This window comes from Arvicola amphibius, chromosome 10 (assembly GCF_903992535.2).
Source record: "Arvicola amphibius chromosome 10, mArvAmp1.2, whole genome shotgun sequence".
In the NCBI taxonomy this organism is placed as follows: Eukaryota; Metazoa; Chordata; class Mammalia; order Rodentia; family Cricetidae; genus Arvicola; species Arvicola amphibius.
In genome coordinates this window covers 96,300,753-96,325,024 of record NC_052056.1, presented here as the reverse complement: position 1 = coordinate 96,325,024, position 24,272 = coordinate 96,300,753, and the positions used below count along the sequence as shown (strand labels likewise).

General features: G+C 45.6%; 3 protein-coding genes across 8 annotated transcripts in view; 2 read left to right on the top strand and 1 right to left on the bottom strand.

Moving 5' to 3' along the window:
• Nucleotides 1–311: 311 nt before the first annotated feature.
• On the top strand, nucleotides 312–6,678 carry Cnpy4 (canopy FGF signaling regulator 4). Of its 2 annotated transcripts, none has more exons than XM_038345812.1 (6): nucleotides 312–508; nucleotides 3,480–3,585; nucleotides 3,700–3,796; nucleotides 4,894–5,016; nucleotides 5,619–5,736; nucleotides 5,822–6,678. In XM_038345812.1, exons 1-6 carry the CDS (start codon nucleotides 373–375, stop codon nucleotides 5,959–5,961), a joined length of 720 nt encoding a protein of 239 aa, XP_038201740.1. In that variant the 5' UTR covers nucleotides 312–372; the 3' UTR covers nucleotides 5,962–6,678. The 2 variants fall into 2 exon arrangements, with proteins under 2 accessions (XP_038201740.1, XP_038201739.1); XM_038345811.1 differs by having other exon boundaries at nucleotides 3,480–3,606.
• A 548-nt stretch (nucleotides 6,679–7,226) lies between these two features.
• Nucleotides 7,227–22,316, top strand: Mblac1 (metallo-beta-lactamase domain containing 1). 2 transcript variants are annotated; one of them, XM_038346508.1, is made up of 3 exons: nucleotides 7,227–8,228; nucleotides 12,058–12,112; nucleotides 21,532–22,316. In XM_038346508.1, the coding sequence occupies exon 1, from the start codon at nucleotides 7,372–7,374 to the stop codon at nucleotides 8,152–8,154; it is 783 nt and encodes a 260-aa protein (XP_038202436.1). In that variant the 5' UTR covers nucleotides 7,227–7,371; the 3' UTR covers nucleotides 8,155–8,228; nucleotides 12,058–12,112; nucleotides 21,532–22,316. The 2 variants fall into 2 exon arrangements, with proteins under 2 accessions (XP_038202436.1, XP_038202435.1); XM_038346507.1 differs by lacking the exon at nucleotides 21,532–22,316 and adding an exon at nucleotides 9,790–9,879.
• The window catches only part of LOC119825558 (NXPE family member 3-like), a 31,584-nt gene continuing 28,665 nt past the window's right edge, over nucleotides 21,354–24,272 (bottom strand). For all 4 annotated transcript variants that reach the window (XM_038346506.1, XM_038346504.1, XM_038346505.1 and 1 more), the window contains one exon: nucleotides 21,354–22,079. In XM_038346506.1, the coding sequence (XP_038202434.1) occupies nucleotides 21,547–22,079 (533 nt within the window). In that variant the 3' untranslated portion in view covers nucleotides 21,354–21,546. The remainder of the gene's footprint in view (nucleotides 22,080–24,272) is intronic.

Sequence of the window (24,272 nt, the reverse complement as noted above, 5' to 3'; positions counted from 1 at the left end):
TAGGTCCTGGCAGAAGCCAAGAGCCTATCGCCGCTCTTCCGTACGTCAAAATAGATCATCTCGTCTCACAGTCTTAAATTATACAAAATTTACATTCTACGTATATGTTAAAGATGATATTATTATAGTCTAATTACTTAAATCTTTGTCTTCAATACCCAGCTGCCAGGACCTGCAGGAGGCGCCACAAAACTGAGGCGGGGAAGTCCTGAGCCATGACGCTCCACCCACTTTCGGGCTAGCTCTGAGCATGCGCTGACCGTTCCACGGCGGATTTTTTTTTTTTTTTAAAGCTTGTGGCCCGCTGCGTCTAAATTTAAAGGGCCCGCTCCCTCCCAGAAGTTAGTCTGAAGGGACACGGTGGTTGTGTGTATGTGTGGACAGCGTTTTGTCATGGGACCTGTGCGGTTGGAAATACTGCTTTTCATTCTAGTAGCGTACACTGCGTGTACTGAGACTACGAAAAAGGAGGACGATGATACAGAACGTTTGCCCAGCAAATGCGAAGGTATAGAAAAGAAGCTGTTCTTATTTGCATCTGTCTGTCTGTCCCACCTCCTGCCTCTCTAACTCTAGGCTGGATCATATGGACTAAGATAGATGGGTCACTCGACCCTCTTGAAAGAAGTTCTTTTGGAGCTCGGTAACTCTTGAATGGGAACAAGGGATGGGGGAAGAAAAAAAAAAAAAAATCAGGGTTCTGGTGACACTACATTTCCCAGGCGGCATCCAGAAAGAGCCAGGTTTTTCTTGCAGGCTCGGGCCCAAATGGATTGTGGGAATTGTAGTTCCAGAACCTGTAGCGCGGATCCTACCGAGCATCTTCTTCTGTGCATTTCCCTCTTTGTTAGCCAGACCTAAATCTGGACATCCTGCATGGGTGGGGTGTAAGGTTCATACCTTCTAGACATCCTGTGCCTCGCCCAGGCAGAGACGCTAGCAAATTACAGGCTTGATGACAGGGGTTTAAAGGTGAGTAAGTCAGTGGATGACGCTCATAAACAAAAGATGGAGACACCACACCACTTACAAGTTCCCCATCGGTGTGAGGCTTTGCAGTTGGGGTGTACTGTAGGGATTTTACAGCAAGCAGCACGGTCTCTGGCTGTATTAGTCAGGAGCCAAGTCACTGAATATCCTGTAGTTCCGTAGTTTGTTTTCTCCCTGAAGTTACCTTTTTTTTCCCTGGACTCTTTTTCTCTTCACCTTACAGCCAACTGCATTTTATCATTGTTACTCATTATTTGATTCCAATCTTCCATTTCTTTTGTCTGTGCACCACTCTTCTCTTGGGACTTTTTCTTTCATTCTTTTTCTTTTGTGGTTTCTCATGACAGCTTCTCTATGTAGCCCAGGCTACCTGGGGACTTTCTCTCTAGATGAGGCTGGCCTCAAACTCAGAGATCCGCCTGCTCTGCTTCCCAAGTGCTGGGATTAAAAGCGTGCGCTACCATGCCTTGCTCTCCTATTTTTTCTTCTTCTTCTTTTTTTTTTTTTTCTTTTGAGATAGGGTTTCTCTGTGTAGTCCTGGAACTTGCTCTGTAGACCAGCCTAGCCTCGAACTGAGAGATCCGCCTGCTTCTGCCTACTGAGTGCTGGGATTAAAGGCGTGCGCCACTACCGCCCAGCTCCTAGGACTCCTTAATCTTCCTAAACACAGGCATAATGTTGGCCTCTTGCTTTATCACTTCTCTTGACAAAGACCCCGTGTATGTGTTGGGGAAATATACATGTAGAGGTCAGAGGACAACCTCAAGTGTCATTCCTTCAGGAGGGACGTCTACCTTTTGTTTGAGACAGGTTCTCTCATTCCCCTGGAATTTAGGTACAGAAGTCAGCTGTCTTCTCAAAACACCGGGATTACAAGTGCCACCTTGCCCAGCTTTTTCTGTAGGTTCTGAGGATCTGAATTCAGGTCCTCAAGCTTGCAAGCACTTTACTTGCTGAATGTTTTCCCAGAACCCTAAGCCAACCTTCTTCTGGGGTAGGGGACAGGGTCTGTAAATGTCTTGTATTTGTAAATGTGAAACATCCTCACATTTTCATTTCTTTTTCTTTTGTTTTTGTTTTATCGCGATGGGGTTTCTCTGTAGCTTTGGAGCCTGTCCTGGAACTAGCTCTTGTAGACCAGGCTGGTCTCGAACTCACAGAGATCCGCCTGCCTCTGCTTCCCGAGTGCTGGGATTAAAGGCATGCGCCACCACCGCCTGGCTCATCCTTACACTTTCATCCTTCATTCCCATCCTAAAATTGACTATGCTCCAGACACTCCCAACTTCTCACAGTCAACGAGTATGCCTTGTCTCTCCCTTCGCTGTTTTCCCCTTCTGTTTTCTTTCTTTTCCTTCCTTCCTTCCTTCCTTCCTTCCTTCCTTCCTTCCTTCCTTTTTTAAAGTTTTTCAAGACAGGGTTTCTCTAACAGTCCTGGCTATCCTGGAGCTCCCTTTGTAGACCAGGCTGGCCTCAAACTCACAGAGATCCGCCTGCCTCTGCTTCCTGAGTGCTGGGATCAAATTCGTGCACCCCACCCCACCCCACTCTCCTGTGTTTGCTAAGCTCCTCTCCATTCTTGTGGAGTTTAATGTCTCCTTTGGATTCCTTCCTTGCTGTCACCTGCTGTGTCGTGTCCTAGGGAAAAGGGAGTGAGTGCCTGTGTGTCTCAGATTGTAGCAGGGTAGACACTATTGTTATTTACCCGTGTAGCTTGTCACTTCTAGAGGAGACTCTTACTTTGGAGAACCCAGTCTACTGTGCCAGATAAGGTACTGAGGAAGACAGCAGTGGAAAAGATCTGTCCGTCCTTATTGAAATTACAGTAGAGGAGGTGGCCTTTGATGAATTCTGCATTTTTCCATTTCCTGTGAGATTAAGTCTCTTCTGTTTGTTTATTTGTTTGGTGTATGTGTGTGGGTAAACATGTGCAGTGTGCGCGGGTCAGAGAATAACGTGGAGGAGTCGGGTCTCACCTTCCACCATGTGGGTCCTCTAGGTTTGGCAGCGGGTTCCTTTACCTGTCGAGCCATCTTACCAGCCCTGGAAACAGGTTTCTTGATTGTAACCCTGGAGCACTACCGCTGTATCATCGCTGTCTATGTGACAGCCCCAAACTATACTGATGGGTTTTATGCTCTCTGCACTCTAGTATCCAAAGAGAAGTAGCTCAACGAGTAAGGTCAGAGTGACACCATGTACTTGCGCAATGCTCACTGTATGCCAGACACGACTCTAGGAGTTTTACATATGCTGATGGACCTAAGTCTTCATCACACGGTTAGAAGGGGCACAGTCTCACCCACGTGTTAGAGGTGAAGAAGCTGAGATGCAGCAAGTCACTCACGACTGAGGTTGAGTCAGTATCGTCTTCCGGTCTTCCTGGCTCCAGCATGTTTGCTTTTGTGCTCTGCTGCCTTGGCGCACGGGCAGAATGACGCTGGTGGAGTCACTTGTCTTCATGCCCTTGGGTATCTCCTTACTACCAGTGTGTAAGCTGCTGAGCATGGAGCTTCAGGAAGAGCTGAGTCGCACGGGTCGATCTCGAGAAGTGCTGGAGCTGGGGCAGGTGCTAGACACGGGCAAGAGGAAGAGGCACGTGCCCTACAGCCTTTCGTGAGTCTCTGTGCTTACCCACCTTCTAACCAACCTCAGAGGAGCTGCCAGGCTCCCGACACGTCACGGAGTCTTATTTCCTTGTTCCCACAGCGAGACAAGATTGGAAGAGGCTTTGGAGAATTTATGTGAGCGGATCCTGGACTACAGTGTTCACGCTGAGCGCAGGGGCTCCTTGAGATATGCCAAGGTCAGGCGTTTCCTAGGAAGGGCCCTGCTGCTGCTTTTCCTTTCTTCCCCCAAAGGCTTTGCTTGTGCCCTTGTGTGCTCATGTATATGCGCACAGGCATGTAGAGAGGCCAGAGAGGGGCTGGAGAGATGGCTCAGAGGTTAAGAGCATTGCCTGCTCTTCCAAAGGTCCTGAGTTCAATTCCCAGCAACCACATGGTGGCTCAAAACCATCTGTAATGGGGCCTGGTGCCCTCTTCTTGCCTGCAGGCATACACACAAACAGAATATTGTATACATAATAAATAAATCTTAAAAAAAAAAAGGCCAGAGATAGCTTTGGGCGTTTTCCCCCAGGAGCCATCCACCTTGTTTTGTTTTTCCGTAATTTCATGTGTGAAATGTGTCACAACGCACTACTCAGGTCAGAGGACAGCTTGTGGGAGTTGGGTCTCCCCACCATGCGGATAGAATTCAGGTCACTGGGCTTGGTGGGGGGCACTTCGACCCATGAAGACATCTTGCCATACCCAACTTGTTTGTCTTTTTGTTTGTTTGTTTTTTTTGTTTTGTTTTTGTTTTTTCGATACAGGGCTTCTCTGTGTAACAGCCTTGGCCATCCTGGAACTGATCAGGCTGGCCTTGAACTCACAGGGATCCAGCTGCCTCTGCCTCTTGAGCGCTGGAATTAAAGGCGTGTGCCACCACACGCAGTTCCTACCTTGGTTTTTGGGACAGGGTCTCACTGGCTTACTGACTTTCTAAGCAAGCTAGGCTGGCTAGTCAGAGAACCTCAAGAATCGACCTGTTTGTTGTTCTCCATGGTGCAATTGTAAGCTTGTGCTGCCATGTCTTTTTTTTTTTTTTTAATACGGATTCTGGGGCTTGAACTCAGGTCCTCAGGCATTTTACCAAGTGAGCTCTCTTTCCCAGCCCAGGACCCTGTTCCTCAGACACAGAGACCTATAGCATCGAAGATCTTCGAGGAATAATTGGCAATCTGACCCCCATTATAGCCAGACTCCCTTACAGACCACACTATCGAGACCCCAGCAGTTGATAGGGCTGATGTGGTGAAAATGGAGAAGAAGGACTAATACCAAATTTTCCGTCCCGCAGGGTCAGAGTCAGACCATGGCAACACTGAAAGGCCTGGTACAGAAGGGAGTGAAAGTGGATCTGGGGATCCCTCTGGAGCTGTGGGACGAGCCCAGTGTGGAGGTCACATTCCTCAAGAAGCAGGTAGGATGGGGGCTACTCTGTCCAGGGAGGTGAGAAGAGCTACATCTTGAACTCAATGCAGGGGATGTCTACCTTTGCGCAGAGGGAAGACGAAGAGTGAAGGCAGTGCCATTTACCAATAAGTCATATTGCAAGGCCAATAATATCTCTCACTGCTTACTGGGCGCCTACTATATTTTGGGTTCTGGGCCACACTCTGCTGCCTTGTGTTACTCCCATGTCACAGGTGTGATGACCAGTTCCTAGTTTACAGGCCTAGAATTTGAGACATACTGAGTTTCTGAGACAGGATTACACGTAGTCCAGGCTGGTCTGAAACTCACAATGTAGTTGAGAATGAGCTTAAATACATGACCCTTCTGCCTTCACCTCCCCACTGGGACTACAGACATTGCCACCTAACTGCGTAGATATACTGTGTATCAGATAGTAATAGATACTGGCAAATGTTGAATGAAGAGAATCACACATCTAGTAATACAGGTATAACCTTCTGGCTGCCTGCCTCTCGAAAGGGAGTCAATGGAGAAGGAAGACAGGGAATGAAGAGCAGAGGTCTTCCAAAGCCCATCTGAGCAGATCCTCTTCCTGCTCTTCCCCAGTGCGAGACAATGCTGGAGGAATTTGAAGATGTTGTGGGAGACTGGTATTTCCACCATCAGGAGCAGCCCCTGCAGCATTTTCTCTGCGAAGGTCATGTGCTTCCAGCCTCTGAAACTGGTAAGTGTAGAGGTTGGGCCTCTCCTCTCCCAGCTTCCCCTACCCCAGCATCACTACTGAAATTGTTTGCTCTCGTTCGACCTAGCTTGTCTACAGGAAACCTGGACTGGAAAGGAGAAGATCAGTGATGGCCATGAGGAGGAAGAGGAGGAGGAAGAAGAGGAGGAAGAAGAAGAGATAACCAAGGCTTCAGGCAATTCCAAGCATGACCCAGAGGACCTTTGAACCCCCAGGAGGGGTCATGGGGAGTTTTCTAAACTCACTCTCTCTTCCCCACGCCAAGGCTTGTAACCAACCGTCCTTTCCGTATGATCCCGGGACCCAAAACAGCAACATGAGAGGAGAAAAAGGTGTAAGAAGCTGGGGCAAGTTTTGCCTTCAGAGATGAGCCACATGCCGCCACTTAATTGACCAAATGCGTGTGGTGACGGTGTTGAAGCTTTCTCTCTATTTTTGGTCCTCACCTGCACCAATTGGTCAGTGATGGTATGAGCTGTGGGAAAGTCTTTTTGCTTTTTGAAGGAGGTCTATTTTGACCTGTTCAAGAGGCCAGAGGAGGGCTACAGATGTAGCTCAGTTGGTAGAATGTCTACCTAGTATGGACAAGGATGTGAATTGGATCACCTAATACCTGATGGTGGTAAACCCCTATAATCTCAGCACTTGAGAACTGGAGGCAAGAATATCAGAAGTTCAAAGCCATCATCCAGCTACGTGGCAGTTCAAGACCAACCAGAGCTACATTAAGTCCCTTTCTCAAAATAAGAAGCCAAAAAGGGACTATATACACAGCCTGCAAACATGAGACTGTACGCCATCAGTCTGTGAACAGGGCAGTGGAAGCAATGCCGATAGGTTAGGTGGGTAGATATGTGATCTATTTCATATTTTATAGGTGCCATATTTTCTATATCGCGATTAAATCTTTTCCGTATGACTTGACTGAGCCCCATTTCAAACATGTACACATTATCCGAGCGCCCAAACAGTGGAGCCTTTGGCCTGCTGTCTATCAGCAGCTAATGGTGCTGATAATTTTGCGCCCCAAAGATACTGGCACGGGTTGGGAAAGCAACCATACCAGAGTGGAAAGAAGCTACATGACAAGTTCAGGACCATCCTGGGTTACATGAGACTCTGTATCAGAAAATACAAAAAAGAAAAAACACACAAAAAAACCCTCGAAGTTCGTGCAACACATGGTGTAAACTGCAGAGATTAGAATTAAGCAACGTGGTTAGCGCTTAAACTGCCAAAATTTGTACGGGAGCCTGTGAAGAGCAAAATTCCTCCCGTTTTCCCGACTTTTGAATTTTCCCAGAGTAAAAAAGACTTAAGGACAGCGACAGTTTGTTCCAAATTAGTCAACGGCTAGAGCTAGAACGAAGGGGCTAAAGGTATCCTTAAAAATGTTGAAAGGTGAAGACCTACAGACTACAAGCCTAATAGGACCCGGGCCAAAAAGTTTAGGTAAGCGGGGTGGCGTGGAAAGGCGGGTTGGGCGATACCATCTTAAGCAAGGGGTGGAGGGCGATACCACTTTTAAGTACTGGGGGTGGCAACGAGTTGAGAAGGAAAGCGTGGCGGGGCTTGCCGTAAGAATTGGGCTGTACTGGGCAGTCGTCCGTGTCTGCCATGAGCGGCCCAGTGCGGACTGAGCCTCTGCTCGGTGAGACACCTCTGCTGGCGACCAGCGACTCCTACTCGGTGATGGTTCTGCAGCGCGGCTTCGCGGAGCCGCACGGGGCGGGCGACGCGGTCCGTGCTGATGGCACTGTGACCCTCGTCCTGCCCCGGGCCTGGACTTCGGGTTCCAGTCGCTCAATGGCCCCGTCCGCAGACGGCGGCACGAAGACTGCCCTGGAGGAGGCGGTGCGTGGCCCCATCCTCGTGGACACCGGGGGCCCCTGGGCTCGGGAGGCGCTGCTGGAAGCCCTCGCTAGGCAGGGCGTGGCCCCCGGAGACGTGACTCTGGTGGTGGGGACCCACGGGCACTCAGATCATATCGGGAACCTAGGGCTGTTTCTCCGGGCGGCTCTGTTAGTGTCCCATGACTTCTGCCTTCCCGGGGGCCTCTATCTGCCTCATGGGCTGTGTGAAATGCAGCCCTTGATACTAGGCTCCGGATTGCAGGTGTGGGCCACGCCGGGCCACGGAGGACAGCGTGATGTGAGCGTCGTAGTGGAGGGCACCAGCCTGGGCACCGTGGTGGTGGCTGGCGATGTGTTCGAGCGCCTTGGGGATGAGGACTCCTGGCAGGCCCTGAGCGAAGACCCAGTAGCTCAGCAGCGGAGCCGGGAGAGGATCCTGGGTGTGGCTGATGTGGTGGTGCCTGGTCACGGAGCCCCCTTTCGGGTGGTCAGGGAAGCAGTGAAGAGAACGGAAGATTTGGTATGTGAAGACAAGGAAGCTACTTAACTGGACTCCCATCAGGAAAGTTCTTCCAGCGAGGAACTGGAGTCCAGGAGACCGAAAGGACACAGTCAGAGCAAGTAAGGCTTGTCACGTTCAGCCTTGCAGGAGGCGGCTTCCAAACGGGACGAATGACTGACATCAGCCACCTTTATCACTGTCTGCAACCTAAGTAGGACGAAGGACTAGGTCAGCTCTGCATCCTCTGTGAGCCTCTGTAAAACGCAGAAAAAAAATTTTTTTCTTTTTTTTTTCAGAGAAAATATTTTTTAATTAAAATATTGATTTGGTGTGTGTGTGTGTGTGTGTTTCCGTCCGTGTCCGACCGTCCGTCCGTGTGTGTCCGTGTCTGTGAAGGACTGAAGGCAACTTGGAGGAGTTGGTTCTCTCCACCCTGTGGGTCCTCAGGATTAAGTTCAGGTCGTCAGACTTGGCGGCAGGCACCTTTACCCGCTGAGCCATCTTGATGAATATTCTTTTTAAGATCTTACAAAAAAAAAAAAAAAAAAAACAAACCAAGAAACCAAACCAAAACAAAACAACCCAAACTAGAAGACACACTGTCCTGATGTAAATGCAAAATACTGATAACAATAATCATTGGGGGACTGTAACCAGAAGCTGCAAGAGAGGAACACTGTGGCCAATGGCTTGTCTCTCCCAGGATGCTTACTGGTGAGAAAGTGCCAGATACAGAGATGAGATGACCCCTTAGTCACCTGACTCTGGCTCGCTCTCGCTCTCTGGCGCTCAGCTGGATCCATATTCCTGATTCTCTTACCTCCACCTCCCAAGTACTGGGATTACAGAATTACAGGCATGTGTGGTATGATGTTAGTTCATTCACTTAATCATTGAATTCACCTGGTGGACAATTATTTAACACCTGTAATGTCTCAAGCACTGATGTAGGTCATGTGATACCACTACAGTGAGCACGTGGCAGATCCCTGCCTCACACAGAAGTCATATGTTCCATTCAGAAGACAGATGAGTAACCATAATAGTAGTAGCAACCAAATAATTACAGGTTGAGGACAGGATAGGGAGCAGGGCTGGGGGAGGCTGCTTGATGTTGAAAAGCCTCTGAACGATGTTGCTTCTTTATTTTTACATTCATTTATTTATTTTAGAGGGTGTACGTGCAACATATAGCTATATATGAGCTCTATATAGCTTATACATGGATGTCAGGGCAAGTTGCAGGAGTTGGATCTCTCCTTCAACCATGAGGGTTCTGAGGGTCAAACTTAGGCCATCAGGCTTAGCAGTAAGCACCTTTATCAGCTGAGCCATTTCTGTGGCCCCTGGTTTTGTTTTAGATTAGGGTCTTTTGTAACTCCGGCTGGCCTTGAACTTGCCGTAGGTATAGCTGAGGTAGAACTGTTCCTCTCGCCTCTACCTCCAAAGTGCAAATGAGTACACTTGCAGGAAGCGCAGGTGAGCACTTACAGGAAGCACAGGTGAGTATTTGCAAGAAGTACAGACAAGCACTTGGAGGAAGCTCAAGTGAGTACTACCACATAAGTTTTGTTTACCTTGCTCTGTAGCCCAGGCTCACCTAGAATTTACTATGTAACCCCAGATGGCCTCAAAATTGTCAATCCTCTTGTCTCATCTTCCTGGTTGCTTTTATTTCAGGGGTGAGGCACCACATCCAGCTTGTGAGAAGGAGCTTGACTAAAGAACTGAATGGGGCGAAAGCTGCCTCCGTGAGGATCTGAAAGAAAGGTGTCTGTGGCAGCGGTACAGTAGATGTCATTCTCTGAGCCACAACAGCTTGACCAATTTGAGCAGCAAGAAGACCTGTGAGGTCTTGGGAAGTAACTTAATACAGTGCTTGCCCAGCATGGACGAAGTACCTGGTTCAATTTCCAGCATGGCATAAAACTGAGTGTATGACATACATCTATAATCCTAGTACTTGGGAAGTGGAGGCAGGGGAAATGAAAAGTTTAAGGTTATCCTCAGTTACAGAGCAAGTTGGAAGCCAGCTTGGGCTACATGAGACCTAGTCACAAAAATAAAAAGGAAGACTCATGGGACTGGCCTGCAAAGGGACAGGGAAATGTCAAGGAATGAGGGTTCATATCGGCGAGCCTGCGTACCGAGAGCTATTGAGTACCAGCCTCAGCACTCCCTCAGGGTTCAGAACAGGACTTCCAGGGCAAAGGAAAACTGGCTTGCGAACTGGATCTGAGGGGTAGGACAAACTGACTGACTTAGGCACGTTTTTTTCCTGCATGTTTCTTTTTTTAATATTTATTTATTTATTATGTATACAATATTCTGTCTGTGTGTATGCCTGCAGGTCAGAAGAGGGCACCAGACCCCATTACAGATGGTTGTGAGCCACCATGTGGTTGCTGGGAATTGAACTCAGGACCTTTGGAAGAGCAGGCAATGCTCTTAACTCTGAGCCATCTCTCCATCCCCTCCTGCATGTTTCTTTATTCCTTGGGGGGAAGATGAAAGAAGGGAGAAGAAGAAGCATAAGACAGAAGGCATAAGGGATAATTTCCACAAAACTTTCAGTTTATATAGGGATACAGACAAGTTAGCAGTTCCATAGGTGGTAACAATATTATCAAGCATGCATTTTCAGAGTCACAAAAACCATTGGATCTGGCAAGGAGACAACTTATGTCTCAGAGGGGGCGTGGCTGTGAAGTTCTGTGGAACACAGCATTGGTAGCTATTACTGCCCTGTGGGCATGATTTGCATGAAAATCTAGCTGGTTGAGTTAAAAGGAAAAAAGAAATTTCTGGGGCCCCAGCTTTTGACTCCAGCAGGGTACCCAGGTGAGAATTTTTCTCTCTGAAGCTAGTTTTAGTGACTCAGCCTTTCCCCTGTATAAACAGTTAATTTTCTGGGCTTTGATCTTATGTAAATTGAAATTAAGGTGAAGGGTAAATTCAGAATATTAGTAACTTGTTTAGGACAAGGGCCAGTAGATTACACCTTCCTGAGTCTGCTGTTAGAACAGACATATTATAGCCTCCTGTAATATGAGCTCCTTTCTTTCTTTCTTTCGTTCTTTCTTTTTTTTTTTTTTGTGGGGTTCCTTGTCAGTGGCTACTGTCAGTAAAGATAGTTGTAGGGGACTATTTTTATGTAGATTTTGGCTATAAAAACAAAGGCTTGACTGAGCAAATCCTTTTCACACCATGGCTTCATGTTGTGAGGGTAGGTATCCAGTTACCCTACAGGAAAAGTCAGGTTTATACACTGCTGGGATACTATAGAAGGGGGAAATGCCATGAGTTCACAAGATTTCTACAGAATTGACAGTGACTTATCCAAAGGACAGGTGTTCCCATAGTTGTGTAAAAATGGCTTAGTCTAAGTGGATGTGTACATGTACACTTCCCAACAGATCTGTCAGCTGTATATTTACTGTATAATACTTGTGGACTCACCACACCTAGGAATCATTGTAACGTGGAAGCCACTGGCTTAGAAACAGGCTAGAACAACTTGTTTTCAAATAATCATTCTTTCAGAGCTCTGTGGCTCACTTCTCTAATCCCAACACTCAGGAAAGTAGGGACCGGAGGATCAAGAGTTCAAGGCCATCCTCAAGCTGCCTAGTGAGTTTGAGGCCAGCCTGGACTAGGTCTCAAACCAATAAGTAAAACACAAATAACCACTTGATCTGAGTGGAGGAGGTCTTACTGTAGAGCGAGAACAGGATTGGATAGATTAGTAGGAAGTGTTAGAGCAGCGTTTCTCAACCTCTGTGTCTCGACCTCTTTTCTTGGGGGAGGGGTGAGAGGTGGAATAACTCTCTCACTGGGAATGCTCAATTTAAGAAAACATGGGCATTTTAATTTGGTTTGATTTGACCTGATTAGACTTCTTTGTGCCAACGGAGCGGCTCATCTTAGGATTTTTCCTAATATATGCAGGTCCCATCAAGATTTCCCTTCCTTCACGCTCCGCCAGGCACATCATCTTCATTTGGTGAGTTCTCCTTTTTAAACTGCATGTGGGTAGGGTTTTAGGGTAACCCATTCACTTTCTGGGCTTTTGTTGAAGTCTTGGTCATGCCAAAAGTCTTATCCATGTGGCAAAAGCCAGAGCCTTTCGCTGAGATGGGATTTGGTTGCAGAGAGACATCCCTCATTCACTTCCCATGCACCAAGGACTCTGTTTGATGGATGCCTCGCAATGGGCTTGAGTCATTCAGGCATGCGTTTAAAATGGGTTTCTTGCAATTCCAAGCTGATTTCGAAGTGCCCTTAAGCGGCCGTTTACAAAAATCCTTTTAAATTGGGACTATCTAACTTAAAACAAACTATACTCCAAAAGCCCACATTTTTCTAAATGTGCGCTCTCGTCCCCCCACTTCCGCCTCTCTCTCTTTACTGATTCGTTGTCAGTGCTTTGCCACCTCCCCCCCCCCCACTTCTGCCCCTATGTAGCCTTTAGAGCACTCCACTGCCAAAAGTGCAGCCGTTTTTCGGAGATCTAAAGCCTACAGGGCTCCAACGCCCTTAGGATCCACCTTAAACAGGTCAGATACACCCCTCTCAATTCCCTGGTTCTAAATTTTTTTTCCTAAACTTACCTTTGTCTTCTATTCTGCCAATACCTTAAACAGGTATAAGAGACACCAGACATTTTCATACCACAAACACCAGACAGGAGCAAAGAGACCAGCTTTCCCAGGATGTGACCAGCACCCAGCTTTCTCAAGTCCCCCCCACCCAGACAACACCCACAAATAAGCAGGAAGCATTCTTGGGAATCTGCCGTCTCAATTCCTTTAACCTATTGTGCCTAATCTCCTACCTCTTTATTATGAAAAAGAGATGGGAATGTAATGGTCTGTCCTGTCCCTTTAACAGACAAACCCCTGCCCACTCCCTCCCCCATCCACCGAGGCAAGCAGATCTTCCTTCTGCTTCCAGCCTGAGTTCCTTCCTTTTCATCTCTCCCCACATCTCCCTTTCCCCCTTCTCTCGCTCTCTCTCTGTTTTTCTTTCTCTCTCTGCTTCTCCCTTCTCCACTTCCCCCCTTTCCCCTTTCCCTCTATAACCCACTAAATAAATATCCAACCTCACTCTGCATGGCATGCCTATCTGTCTCTGTAACATACCATTTGACTTAAATTTTGAAGTCAAGGTATTTTCAAAATATATATGTTGGATTAATTCAGCAGCATTCATAATCAAATATCTTTTAGAAGCTTTTGCTTCCTCCTCAGCCATCAAACAATTTAAAGACAATGCAATAGCATATAGTATCCAGACTCTGTATTTTTCATCTTTATGTAACTTCATTTTAAACTCTATTTCTTTTATTTTTATTTTTAATTTTTGGCTTTTTAAGACAGGATTTCTCTGTGTATCTTTGGCTGTCCGGGAACTCACTCTGTAGATCAGGCTGTCCTTGAACTCATAGAGATCTGTTACTTTAGAGAAGAGGCTTAGCTTTTGTTTCCATAGTAAATGAGAAGCTGTGAATTCATTCTGGGCTAAAAAAAATCAGGTTTGACCAAGCAAGACCCCCTAAAAGAATCTCCAATAGAAGCAGATGGTCCAGATGGTCTAACATTTCAGAGGACCTCTGTTGGAATTTCTTCTGAGTTCTGTATCCAGAACAGTTTCAAGACTGCTGGCTGAGATGATCAAGCCTCACATAATATTTCATAGAGGACTTAAACATAATTCAAAATTTTCTTTTGGTCCCCATAAGATTATCAGCGCTCCCAATCAGCAGAAAGTGGTTTGGAAAACTATGCTCACATTCCCAAAAATGGTTAATGGATGTTTGCTTTTGTTTAGAATGTTGGTTACAAGTTGTTATGGATAGTGGTCAGGAGAAAAGTTAACCAAAGGAGATTCTATTCAGAGTTTTTTTTAAAGGGGGGAAGTGCTGTGGGACAATGCTCTGTACCCTGCTAATTGTATTTTAATAAAATACTGATTGGCCAGTAGCCAGGCAGGAAGTATAGGCGGGGTGACCAGGCAGGAAGTAGAAGCGGGGCAATGAGAACAGGAGAATTCTGGAAAGAGGAGAGGTTCAGTCTGCAGTTATCACCAAGATGCAGAGGATTCAAGATGTGACTGCCTTGCCGAAAGCCAAAAAAGTTACCAAGCCACGTGGCTAACACAGACAAGAATAATGGGTTAATGCAAGATGTAGACTTAATTAATAAGAAGCCTGAGCTACTAGGCCAACCAGTTCATAATTAATGTAGACCTCTAAACAACCATGGGACCTGGTGGGACAGAAACATCAGTCAACATCAGTCTTAAATAAAAGTTTGCCCCAACCCACGGTTAAGTCAATGGAGACCTTAAAGGGGAAGTGAGAATGGAATGGGACAAGAGATACAAGAGATGGAGACAAGACAGAATTCTGATCAAGTCTCGTTTATTTAAGGGAATAAGCAAGGTAAATATAGGGTAAGGGAAATGAGAAAGTTCTTCGTGTGTTTATGGGTAACTAGGCAACTTAGTAAACTATGGTCTGATGGTCAGGCGGAAAGTCTCTAACTGCAATATGCAGAAAAGTCAGAATGTTCAGAACACAGGAACAATGGAGCAATAACTCCTTGCAGAGTTAGTATTTGATAGATCAGAACATCAGGAGAAGCCAAGCGCAACAGGGTGGGCGAAACTGATCCACGGAGAAGTAAATCTCCCACAGGTAGGGAGCAGTAAGGCTCCCACAAAAGTTGTTTTGGACTTTCTTTTTTTTTTTTCTCATGGTTTATTTTTTTATATTTAAAAATTTCCATCTCCTCCCCTCCTCCTCCCCCTTCCCTCCCCTCCTTCTCCCGCTTCCCTCCCCTTCCCTCCACCCATACCTCCCCTCCCTCCCTCTCAAGGCCAAGGAGCCATCAGGGTTCCCTACTCTATGCTAAGACCAAGGTCCTCCCAACTCCCCCCAGGTCCAGGAAGGTGATCGACCAAGCTGAGAAGGCTCCCACAGAGCCCGTCCATGCAGAAGAGTCAGAGCCCAGCGCCATTTTCCTTTGCTTCTCAGTCAGCCCCCGCTGTTGGCCACATTCAGAGAGACTGGACTTTCTTTTTATGACCGAAATTTCAGCTTCTCTCTTTTTTTTTTTACACACAGTTAAAAAGTATATAAGTCTTTTAATCTTGGAAAGGTGTGTGGGAATGATTTACCTCCTGGCTATGTTCAAGGACACAATGTTTTTATTCTGCCAGTTACTCTCCCTTTGTTCTGAAGGACGTGGCATTTTCACTCTTCGGCTATTTCCTTTGCTGTCTCAAGGTTAGGGGGTCAGCCCATCTGTAGACAAGGTAGACACTTCGCAGTAAACATGACTGGATCTGTAAAGGGGTGGGGGCAAACCTGCTACTACTCTGTTATTTGAACACTTGATCCCCAGTGGATGGCACTGTTTTGGGGGAATGTTACAGACCTTTTAGAACAGTTCTTCATGTTGTGGTGACCTCAACCATAAAATTATTTTCATGGCTATTTTGTAGTTGTAATTTTGTTACTGTTAGGAATTCTAATGTAACAATCTAATATTTCTGATGTTTTTAGGTGACCCCTGTGAAAGGGTCATTCAAACCCCCAAAGGGGTCATGACCCACAAGAACCACTGCTTTAGGAGGTGCTGCCTTGCTGGAGGAAGTACATTGTTAGGGGAGGGCTTGGAGGGTTTATAGCTTCACCCCATTTCCACTTATATCTCTAACTCCTGATGTAATTTCTCCACTTCCTACTCCTGCTTCCATGCCTGCAGCTTGCTCCACCATTTAGATTCTCCCTCCCCCATTTGGACTCTTTTTCCCTGAGATGCTTCCATCATAGCAAAAGGGAAGAAGCTGACACACTAGTGGACCTGCGCTGATAGAGCAGCGAGAGCTGAAACCACCGAGTCATCGCTCCTGTGCCAATTGGTTACTCTTCTCCTCTAAACTTGTAGTTTCTCGAGGGCTAGTTAGATTAGTGCATGCTAGCAGGGTCCTGGGTTTCTGTTATCATTGTCTGAACCTAAGCTGGCTCAAGGCACCTCAGAAATGAACCATTCTTTCTTACATACACAAGTGTCCACAGCGGAGTCACACTAGAGTCCAGGAAATGTTCTCCTTTTATCTTTTGTGTGGCTTTGCTTGTCTTCCTAACTTTAGACATTGAAATTCTAACCACTGACAGGTCTGTGTTTGGAAATCCTGACTTTGAGAGCGTAAAGTTAAATGAGATTTAACTTAAATCTTTTTTTTTTTTCTCGAGACAGGGTTTCTCTGTAGTTTTGGAGCCTGTCCTGGAACTAGCTCTTGTAGACCAGGCTGGCCTTGAACTCACAGAGGTCTGCCTGCCTCTACCTCCTGAGTGCTGGGATTAAAGGCATGCACCACCACAGAAGGGCGATTTATCTTAAATCTTAAGTTAAATGAGATGTTTTGTTTTATTTTTCTTCTTTCTAATTTGGTCTTGAGTTCTTTCCAGAGAGTCATTAGTACTTTAACCCTGCTTTGATGCAGCTCCTGTGTATTACATACCCATCATACTCTAGTGAGGGGCTGGGGTGTGGCTCAGTGGTAGAGCACCTGCCTAGAATCCCCCAGTGAGGGGCTGGGGTGTGACTCAGTAGTGGAGCCCCTGCCTAGAATTCCCCAGTGAGGGGCTGGGGTGTGGCTCAATAGTAAAGCAGTGTCTACCATGTACAGGCCCTGGGATCCATGCCCAGAGACACAAAATTAAGAAGCAGACAAATGCACGAGTGAGTCTGATAAAAGTGGAAACAACCAGATAGGACTGTTAGTCTCCTTCTCACATTCGCATCCTGACTGTGATATGTGATAGCTCACTACACACAGTTCTCTAAGACATTGTCATTGGGAGAAACTCAGTACAAAGTACAAGGGATTCCTTTATATTATTTCTCAACAGTTGCAAAATCTGTAATGAAACTAATAAAAACATTCCTCAAATTAAAAATAAAGCATAAACTGGTAGGAGACAGGGTGGTTGCATGACCTTAATCCCAGTACTCAGGGGACTGGAGGAAGGCATGAAGACTTGCTTTTTATTTAATGATTTATTTTTATTTCATGTGCATTGCTATATTTATTTTTATGTGCATTGTTATTTTGCCTACTTGTATGTCTGTGTAAGAGTGTTGGTATATGCTGCCATGTAGTGGGGGCACACACCTATAGTCCCAGCACTCAGGAGGCAGAAGCAGGTGCATCTCTAGTTTGAGACCAGCCTGGTCTACAGAGTGAATTCCAGGACAGTGATGGAGGAGGGTCATCTGTCTATGTGTTACTTTCATTGGTTAATAAAGAAACTGCCTTGGCCCTTTAATAGGTCAGAAATTTAGGTAGGCCGAGTAAACAGAACAGAATGATGGGAAGAAGGGAAGTGAGGCAGACGCCTCAGGCAGATGCCATAGATCTCCTCTTTGAGATGGATGCAGGTTAGAATCTTCCTGGTAAGCCACCACCTTGTGGTGCTACACACGTTAATAGAAATGGGTTAATCAAGATGTGAGAGTTAGCCAGTAAGAGGCTAGATATAATGAGCCAGGTGGTGTTTAAATGAATACAATTTGTGTGTTGTTATTTTGGGTGTAAAGCTAGCCAGGTGGGAGCCAGGTGAGAACGCAGCCCACTGCTTCTTCTACGAATGGCTCCCAGACGTGGATAACTGAGTCCACAGAAAGCCTGAGAAAGCTTGGGAAAGAATAGAGCAAAGCATGTTTTCTTGGTAGCAGCAATTTCTTGGGTCTGCTCTGGTTGCTAGAGGCAAGAGCTCTCATCTAAGAGAGGCTTCCTGACTCAGCTTTAGCTGCAAAACCTTTTAAGAGGTCCTGCCACGAAACACTTAAACAGTGTTGATGAAAAGCTGAATGCATGCTTTTCGGTTTTCATCTGTAGCAGGAAAAAATGCCGGCTTTCTGGGCCATCCTGCCAGGGCAAACTCTGACTCTTTCAGGCAGGCAGTCCCACTGAGTGTGGTCTGTGAGCAGAATGCTGCAGCTTGCTTGCTGGCAGGGACTTGAAACACCATAGAGTTGTGGCAATAAAAATGGCTACAGCTGGTACCTCTGCCATGAGGCTGGAAAGCTAAGGAATGGGCTGGATCTAGCCGTCAAAGCTACAGCTTTAATTCTCTCCACAAAGACTCATGTGGTCAGAAAAAGAGAGACATACAGTAAAGAAAGATTCAAAGACAAAACTTCCGCGCACCGTGCCCCCGTGTCTGCATTCGGTGCGCTGTTAACCAGTTACCGAGCTTCAGGCAAGGGGCAGGAGGTTAAAATACACAAACACACACAGACAGACAGACAGCGACACGGGTCATCCTTGAATTCCCCAAGAATTTATTGTGTTCAGGGGCAGATTATATAGAGATTGCCATGCCCCAGCCAAACCCACCAGAAACCACTCTCCTGCCATCAGAACTCCTGAAGGTCTCGTGCTCAGAGCAGCTGTAGGCACTCAGATCAGAGGATTACAAGAAATTCAGGATCTGGGGTCTCACTGTTCCCAACAGAAAACCTCTAAATGGTTTACAGTTTGTTAAAAATATATGCAGTCTAAGGTTAAAGTTCTTAAAAGTAAAAAAGGAAAAAGGGGAGTAGTTGGGTGTGGTGGTACACACCTTTAATCCCAGCACTGGGGAGGCAGAGGCAGACAGATCTCTGTGAGTTCAAGGACAGCCTGCTCAACAAGAGTTATTCCAGGACAAAGATATACAGAGAACCTGTCTCAAAAAGTAAAAGTAAAATTAAAAGAAATAGAGGTTAAAATAAAGCCACACAAAGATGGAAAATACACAGAGAATCTTGATACTGTATGCTATTATGCTCTCTTTGAATTGTTTGAATGCTGAGGAAGGAGCAACAGCTGCTAAAAGATATTTGTTTATAAATGCTGCTGAACTAATCCAAGATAGATGTTTTGAAAATACCTTGACTTCAAAATTTGGATCTAAGGTTATGATGCTTTGGAAAAGTTCTTTTGTTTTCACAGAGGATGAGACCCTGTGTATTGCTTCTATCCCAATATGGTATGATACACCATGCCCTCCTGAAAGGTTGCTGTGAACACCCTCAAAAAATTACTTTGCTAACTGCTGACTGAGATGAATCTAGCACATAGGTTACACCATGAAAGACTTAAATAACAGCATCCACATTCAGCACAAAGCAGTTTGGAAAGAAAAAAACTGTGACCATATTCCCAAATATTGTTTATAAATGTTCTATTACATTTAAAGGGGGATATAATATAGATATGAATAATTTACACTGGTATAAATTTTGCTTTATTGGTATAAAGTTAAGGTTAATTTTGTTATATGTATATGTATTTCTGAAATTGAGGTATTGTGATTGTGTAGTTCATTTAAAAATGTAATGTATAATTAGGAAATATAGGTTGTTAATGGATAATCATCAATAATAGTCAAGCTTATAGTCATGTTAGTTAGATTTTCTAGATATATAGAGACATATTTCAGTTAGATAGAGATTCTTCATATCTTTCAAAGACTACAGAATATGGCATTTTAAATGTTTTAATAACTTAGGGTTTTTCATGACATTGAGACACATCTGCTCCTGGCAGCACCAATCTACTTCAAAAGGAAGATGGGCATCGAAGAGGCTCCTTATGGAGTTTGATAGCCATTTGGGCAAGAAACTGCTCTTGCCTGGATTATTGCATAAACTGAACACAGAGAACCCACAGAGAGAGGACTGCTGAACTTGCCTAAAGGTGAGATGGTTTTTCGGGGTTCCTGATTCATGAGTCTGTGAGATATTCTGCAGGACACAGTAGATACTGACTGAACTGCCTTTGAAATTTCCTGCTTCATGGAAATGTCTGCTGGAAACTATGGGCCTGTAGGCCAAAGATGGATGCCCCAATGGTACAGAGAAACTTTGGGTGACTGTCCAGGCAGCGAGATGTCTCTGTCATTTCTAGAGTTTTGAAAGTTGCTTATTTCTTGTTTACTTAAGTAATATTATATTCTTCTGGAGTCTTTGATGGAGTTGAAGAATGGATAGATAGTTATAGTTTTCCTTTGTTATGATAAAAGATAAAATAGATATAAATATTGTAACTAATTCTTGCTTGATAACTGTTTTATTATATGTAATTTTACTATGTTAAAGTGAAAGCCTTTCTTTTTTGTTTAAACAGAAACAGGGGAAATGATGGAGGAGGGTAATCTGTGTATGTGTTACTTTCATTGGTTAATAAAGAAACTGCCTTGGCCCTTTAATAGGTCAGAAAATTAGGTAGGCAGAGTAAACAGAACAGAATGATGGGAAGAAGGGAAGTGAGGCAGATGCCATAGATCTCCTCTTTGAGATGGATGCAGGTTAGAATCTTCTCGGTAAGCCACCACCTCGTGGTGCTACACATGTTAATAGAAATGGGTTAATCAAGATGTGAGAGTTAGCCAGTAAGAGGCTAGATATAATGAGCCAGGTGGTGTTTAAATGAATACAATTTGTGTGTTGTTATTTCAGGTGTAAAGCTAACTGCGGGAGCCAGGTGGGAACGCAGCCCAGCGCTCCTTCTACAGGACAGTCAGGGCTATGCAGAGAAACTATGACTGGGTGTGGGGAAGAGTGTCAGATCCTTAGGAACTGGAGTTACAAAAAGTTATGAGCCGCCACATGGGTGCTGAGAATTGAGCTCAGGTCCTCTGGAAAAATAGCCAGTGTTGCTATTAATTTTTAGAATTTTTTAAAGATTTATTTAACTTTATGTGTGTTGGTGTGAAGGTGCCAGATTGTCTAAGAACTGGATTTACAGACACTTATGAACTGCAACAAGGGTGCTGGGAGTTGAACCCGGGTCTTCTGGGTCCTCTGGAAGATCAGTCAGTGCTCTTAACTGCCAAGCCATCTCTCCAGCCTCCAGCCAGTACTCTTAACCACTGAGCCATCTCTATAATCCTAAGACTTACCTTAAAAAAATAAAATGAGTAGGTAAGAACGCAAACATGAGGGCCTGAATATGAAAACCCAACACTCTGTGGGTGACAGAGTCAAAAGTATCCACGAGACTTCTTGCCTGCCAGGCTAGCTCCAGGTCCAGTGAGAGAGCCTCTCTAGGGAATTAGGTAGACAGTGATAGAACAGGACACCCTAAGATCTCCTCTGGCCTCCGTGTACACACAGGAGAGGGCACCTATATGCATACGTGTGCATACACCAAACATAACCTTTCAAGTTCAAAAAGAAGACACTATGTAAAATATCATCTCATTTATATAAAATTAGACTTATCCGTGTGGTCCATAGAAAGATGCATAAAATATGGTGACCCGAGTGTTATAGCGGGTAAGCCAGGGGTAGCTTCAGCTACCCATCATTTGCTGTCCATCATTTTGATGGCCCCCACTCAGGCTCTGCCTCCATTCATTCTCAGGTCCCTCAGGAGCACTCAGGTGGGACAGACGAAGGACAGGAACAATTCCACCTCGTTGCGGACAATAAGCTTCTTTGGGTGGATGTCGTCCGGTAGAGCCAAGCTGGAGGTCATTTCCCATGCATCCACAAAGGCCACTTGGAGACCATCAAAGGCAGCTCGGAGGAACCTGTTCACCTGGATTGTGAGCCAGTCACTGCCATACACGGATTTGTAGCCAGTATTGGCCAGTTTGATAACCACCAGAGTACTGGGTTCCCTGTCCAGCAGGGCTTTCACAGCTTCCCGAATCCCTGCCAGTCTTCGAGCAAAGATGGATGGGGGGAAGGTGGTGAAGTGGGCTCCCATGCCGAGCACCACCACCGTGTAGGGACCCCCGGCCAGGCCATGCAGAACTCTGGCCACAGAGTGCAAGGAGGCCACTGGAGTGCGGCGAGAGCGCAGCGGCCAGCTGTGGGCCCTCCAGTGCAACACTGTCCCCCGAGTTGTGTCCACAGCCATCAGGGGCCCCGCCTGGTATTGGACGTGTAGGTCAACCGGCTTCAGAGCTGTTGAGAGGAGGAGAAAGAAAATATTGACATAGGGGATCAGGAAGAAAATAGAGGGGGAAGAAAATATTAACATAGGGGATCAGGAAGATGCCTTGAGTATAAACCCCTAAGATTCATAGGGTGGGAGGAGGGAAACAGCTCTTGTACATTGTCCTAGGATCTCCTCACACACATGGTAGCAAGTGATTTTTCATATAGACATTAAATAAATAAATAAATCTAATGAAAATTTAATAGTGGAAATGTCAATTATCTTCTTGTACAAATATACATTCCTACTTTTGGGGGTAGGGAATAAGGTCTCACTGTGTAACCCTGGTTAGCCCAAAACTCTCTATGCAGGCCAGGTTGACCTTGAGGTCACAAGTCTGCTTGTATCTGTTTCCAGATTAGGAACATTAAAGATGTGCAACACTACAGTATGTGTGTGTATATATACACACACATATTTATATGTGTATAATATATAATACATTACATGCACATATGTCTCAAAAACATGTTTAATATACATATTACACATATGTAGAAACACAAGTCCTCTGCAAACACTCATCCCTGAGCCATGTTCCAGCCCTTAATTCTATAAAATTTTGGCTTTGTTACACACTTTTCTTCTTTTTTCTTTCTTCTTTGTTCCCCTGTTGTAGGAGAGGGGGCTATCTCCTAGCCCAGGCTGATTAAGGGTGACCTTGGACTCTTGATGGAACTGTCCCCACCTGCTGAGATTACAGTTAGGCCCTACCATGGCCCATGTTACCACCTGTTTTTCCACCTCTCCTTCCCTCCTATCCTTTCCTTTCCCTGCCCTTTTCTCCCTCCCCTCACCTCTTCTCCCCCCTTCTGTTGTGTTGCTGTGTGAAGATATGTGTTTATGACATGTGTATGTGAGTGTGTACAGAGTGTACCATGGAGTGCACATGCACATGAAGTCAACTTTTGAGAGTCAGCTCTCTTTGCACCATGAAGGTTCTAGGATTTGAATTCAGATCACCAGGCTTGCATATCAAATGCCTTAACCTGCAGAGATGTTTTACTGGCCTCTGCCCATTTTTTCTTTACCATCTTTACCTCAGAGGAATTCAGCTACTTCCTTCTCTTGGGTTTTTGTTGAAGAGTTACCAGACTCCTGCGTATCATTCCGTACTTCAAGAGGAACATTATCTAATGTTTCTCTGTTGCCTTAAATGCAGCGTGGATAAAAGAAGCCTACCATCTCTACCCAAGTTGCTCTCGACTTCCTGAATTTCCCCTGCATCCCAGTCAACTAATATCTTGATAATGACCTCCAGATGTTTTTGTTCTTATTGCTTGTTTTTGTTTTGAGTCAAGGGCTCATGAAGCCCAGGCTGGCCTCAACCTCACAAGATAGCCAAGGAAGACCCTGGACTCCTTATCCCTCTGCTTCTACCTGAGTATATTACTAAACCTAGTTTTTCTCTCTTCTTTTCACTCTTTCTTTTTATTTTTAAGAAGGGTTTCACTGTATTGTTCTGTCCTGTCCCTTTAAGAGACAAGCCATGTCCATTTCCTCCCCATCCCCCATCCACCAAGGCAAGCTGATCTTCAGCTTCCAGCCTTAGTCCCTCTCTCTCTCTCTCTCTCTCTCTCTCTCTCTCTCTCTCTCTCTCTCTCTCTCTCTCTCTCTTTCTCTCTCTCTCTGAGGCAGCTTCTGTCTCTCCCTTCTCTCCTTCCCCCTCTGTTTATCTCTCTCTTTGCCTCTCACTCTCTGCTCTTCCCCCTTCTCCCCTTCCCTTCCATAACCCACTAAATAAATATCCAACTTCATTCTGCATGGCGTGACTATCTGGCTCAGTCTCTCACTTGCCATGCAGTTTCCTGCCCGGGAACTGGCTGCCTTCGTGGCCTACCATGGTCTCGGGACCCACTGCCCACTGCCTGCTGCCACTCAGGGACCTGCAGCGTGGTCTCATGGCCTACTGCCGCCACTTAGGAACCTGCACCATTTTACTTAAACCATTACGTTCATTGTATGTTCATGGCTGTCCTGTAGCTCACTACAGTGGCTACTTCTAAGTTACTTAAGTTGTGGACACATTTGGTATTGTGCTTGCAGTGCAAACATGAGGACCTGAGTTGGAGCCCCCAGAGCCTATATTAAAAAGCTAGGTGTGGTCATGTATGCTTGGAACCCTAGTGCTGGACAGTGGGATGGGTTCTCAGGTGTCC

Bases quoted from the DNA above. Each gene is read 5' to 3' on its own strand.
- Cnpy4 (XM_038345811.1), top strand. From the start codon at position 373: ATGTGTGGACAGCGTTTTGTCATGGGACCTGTGCGGTTGGAAATACTG. The intron at 509-3,479 runs GTATAGAAAAGA...CCTTACTACCAG, and splicing joins TTTGCCCAGCAAATGCGAAG to TGTGTAAGCTGCTGAGCATG. The intron at 3,607-3,699 runs GTGAGTCTCTGT...TTGTTCCCACAG, and splicing joins CACGTGCCCTACAGCCTTTC to CGAGACAAGATTGGAAGAGG.
- Mblac1 (XM_038346508.1), top strand. From the start codon at position 7,372: ATGAGCGGCCCAGTGCGGACTGAGCCTCTGCTCGGTGAGACACCTCTG.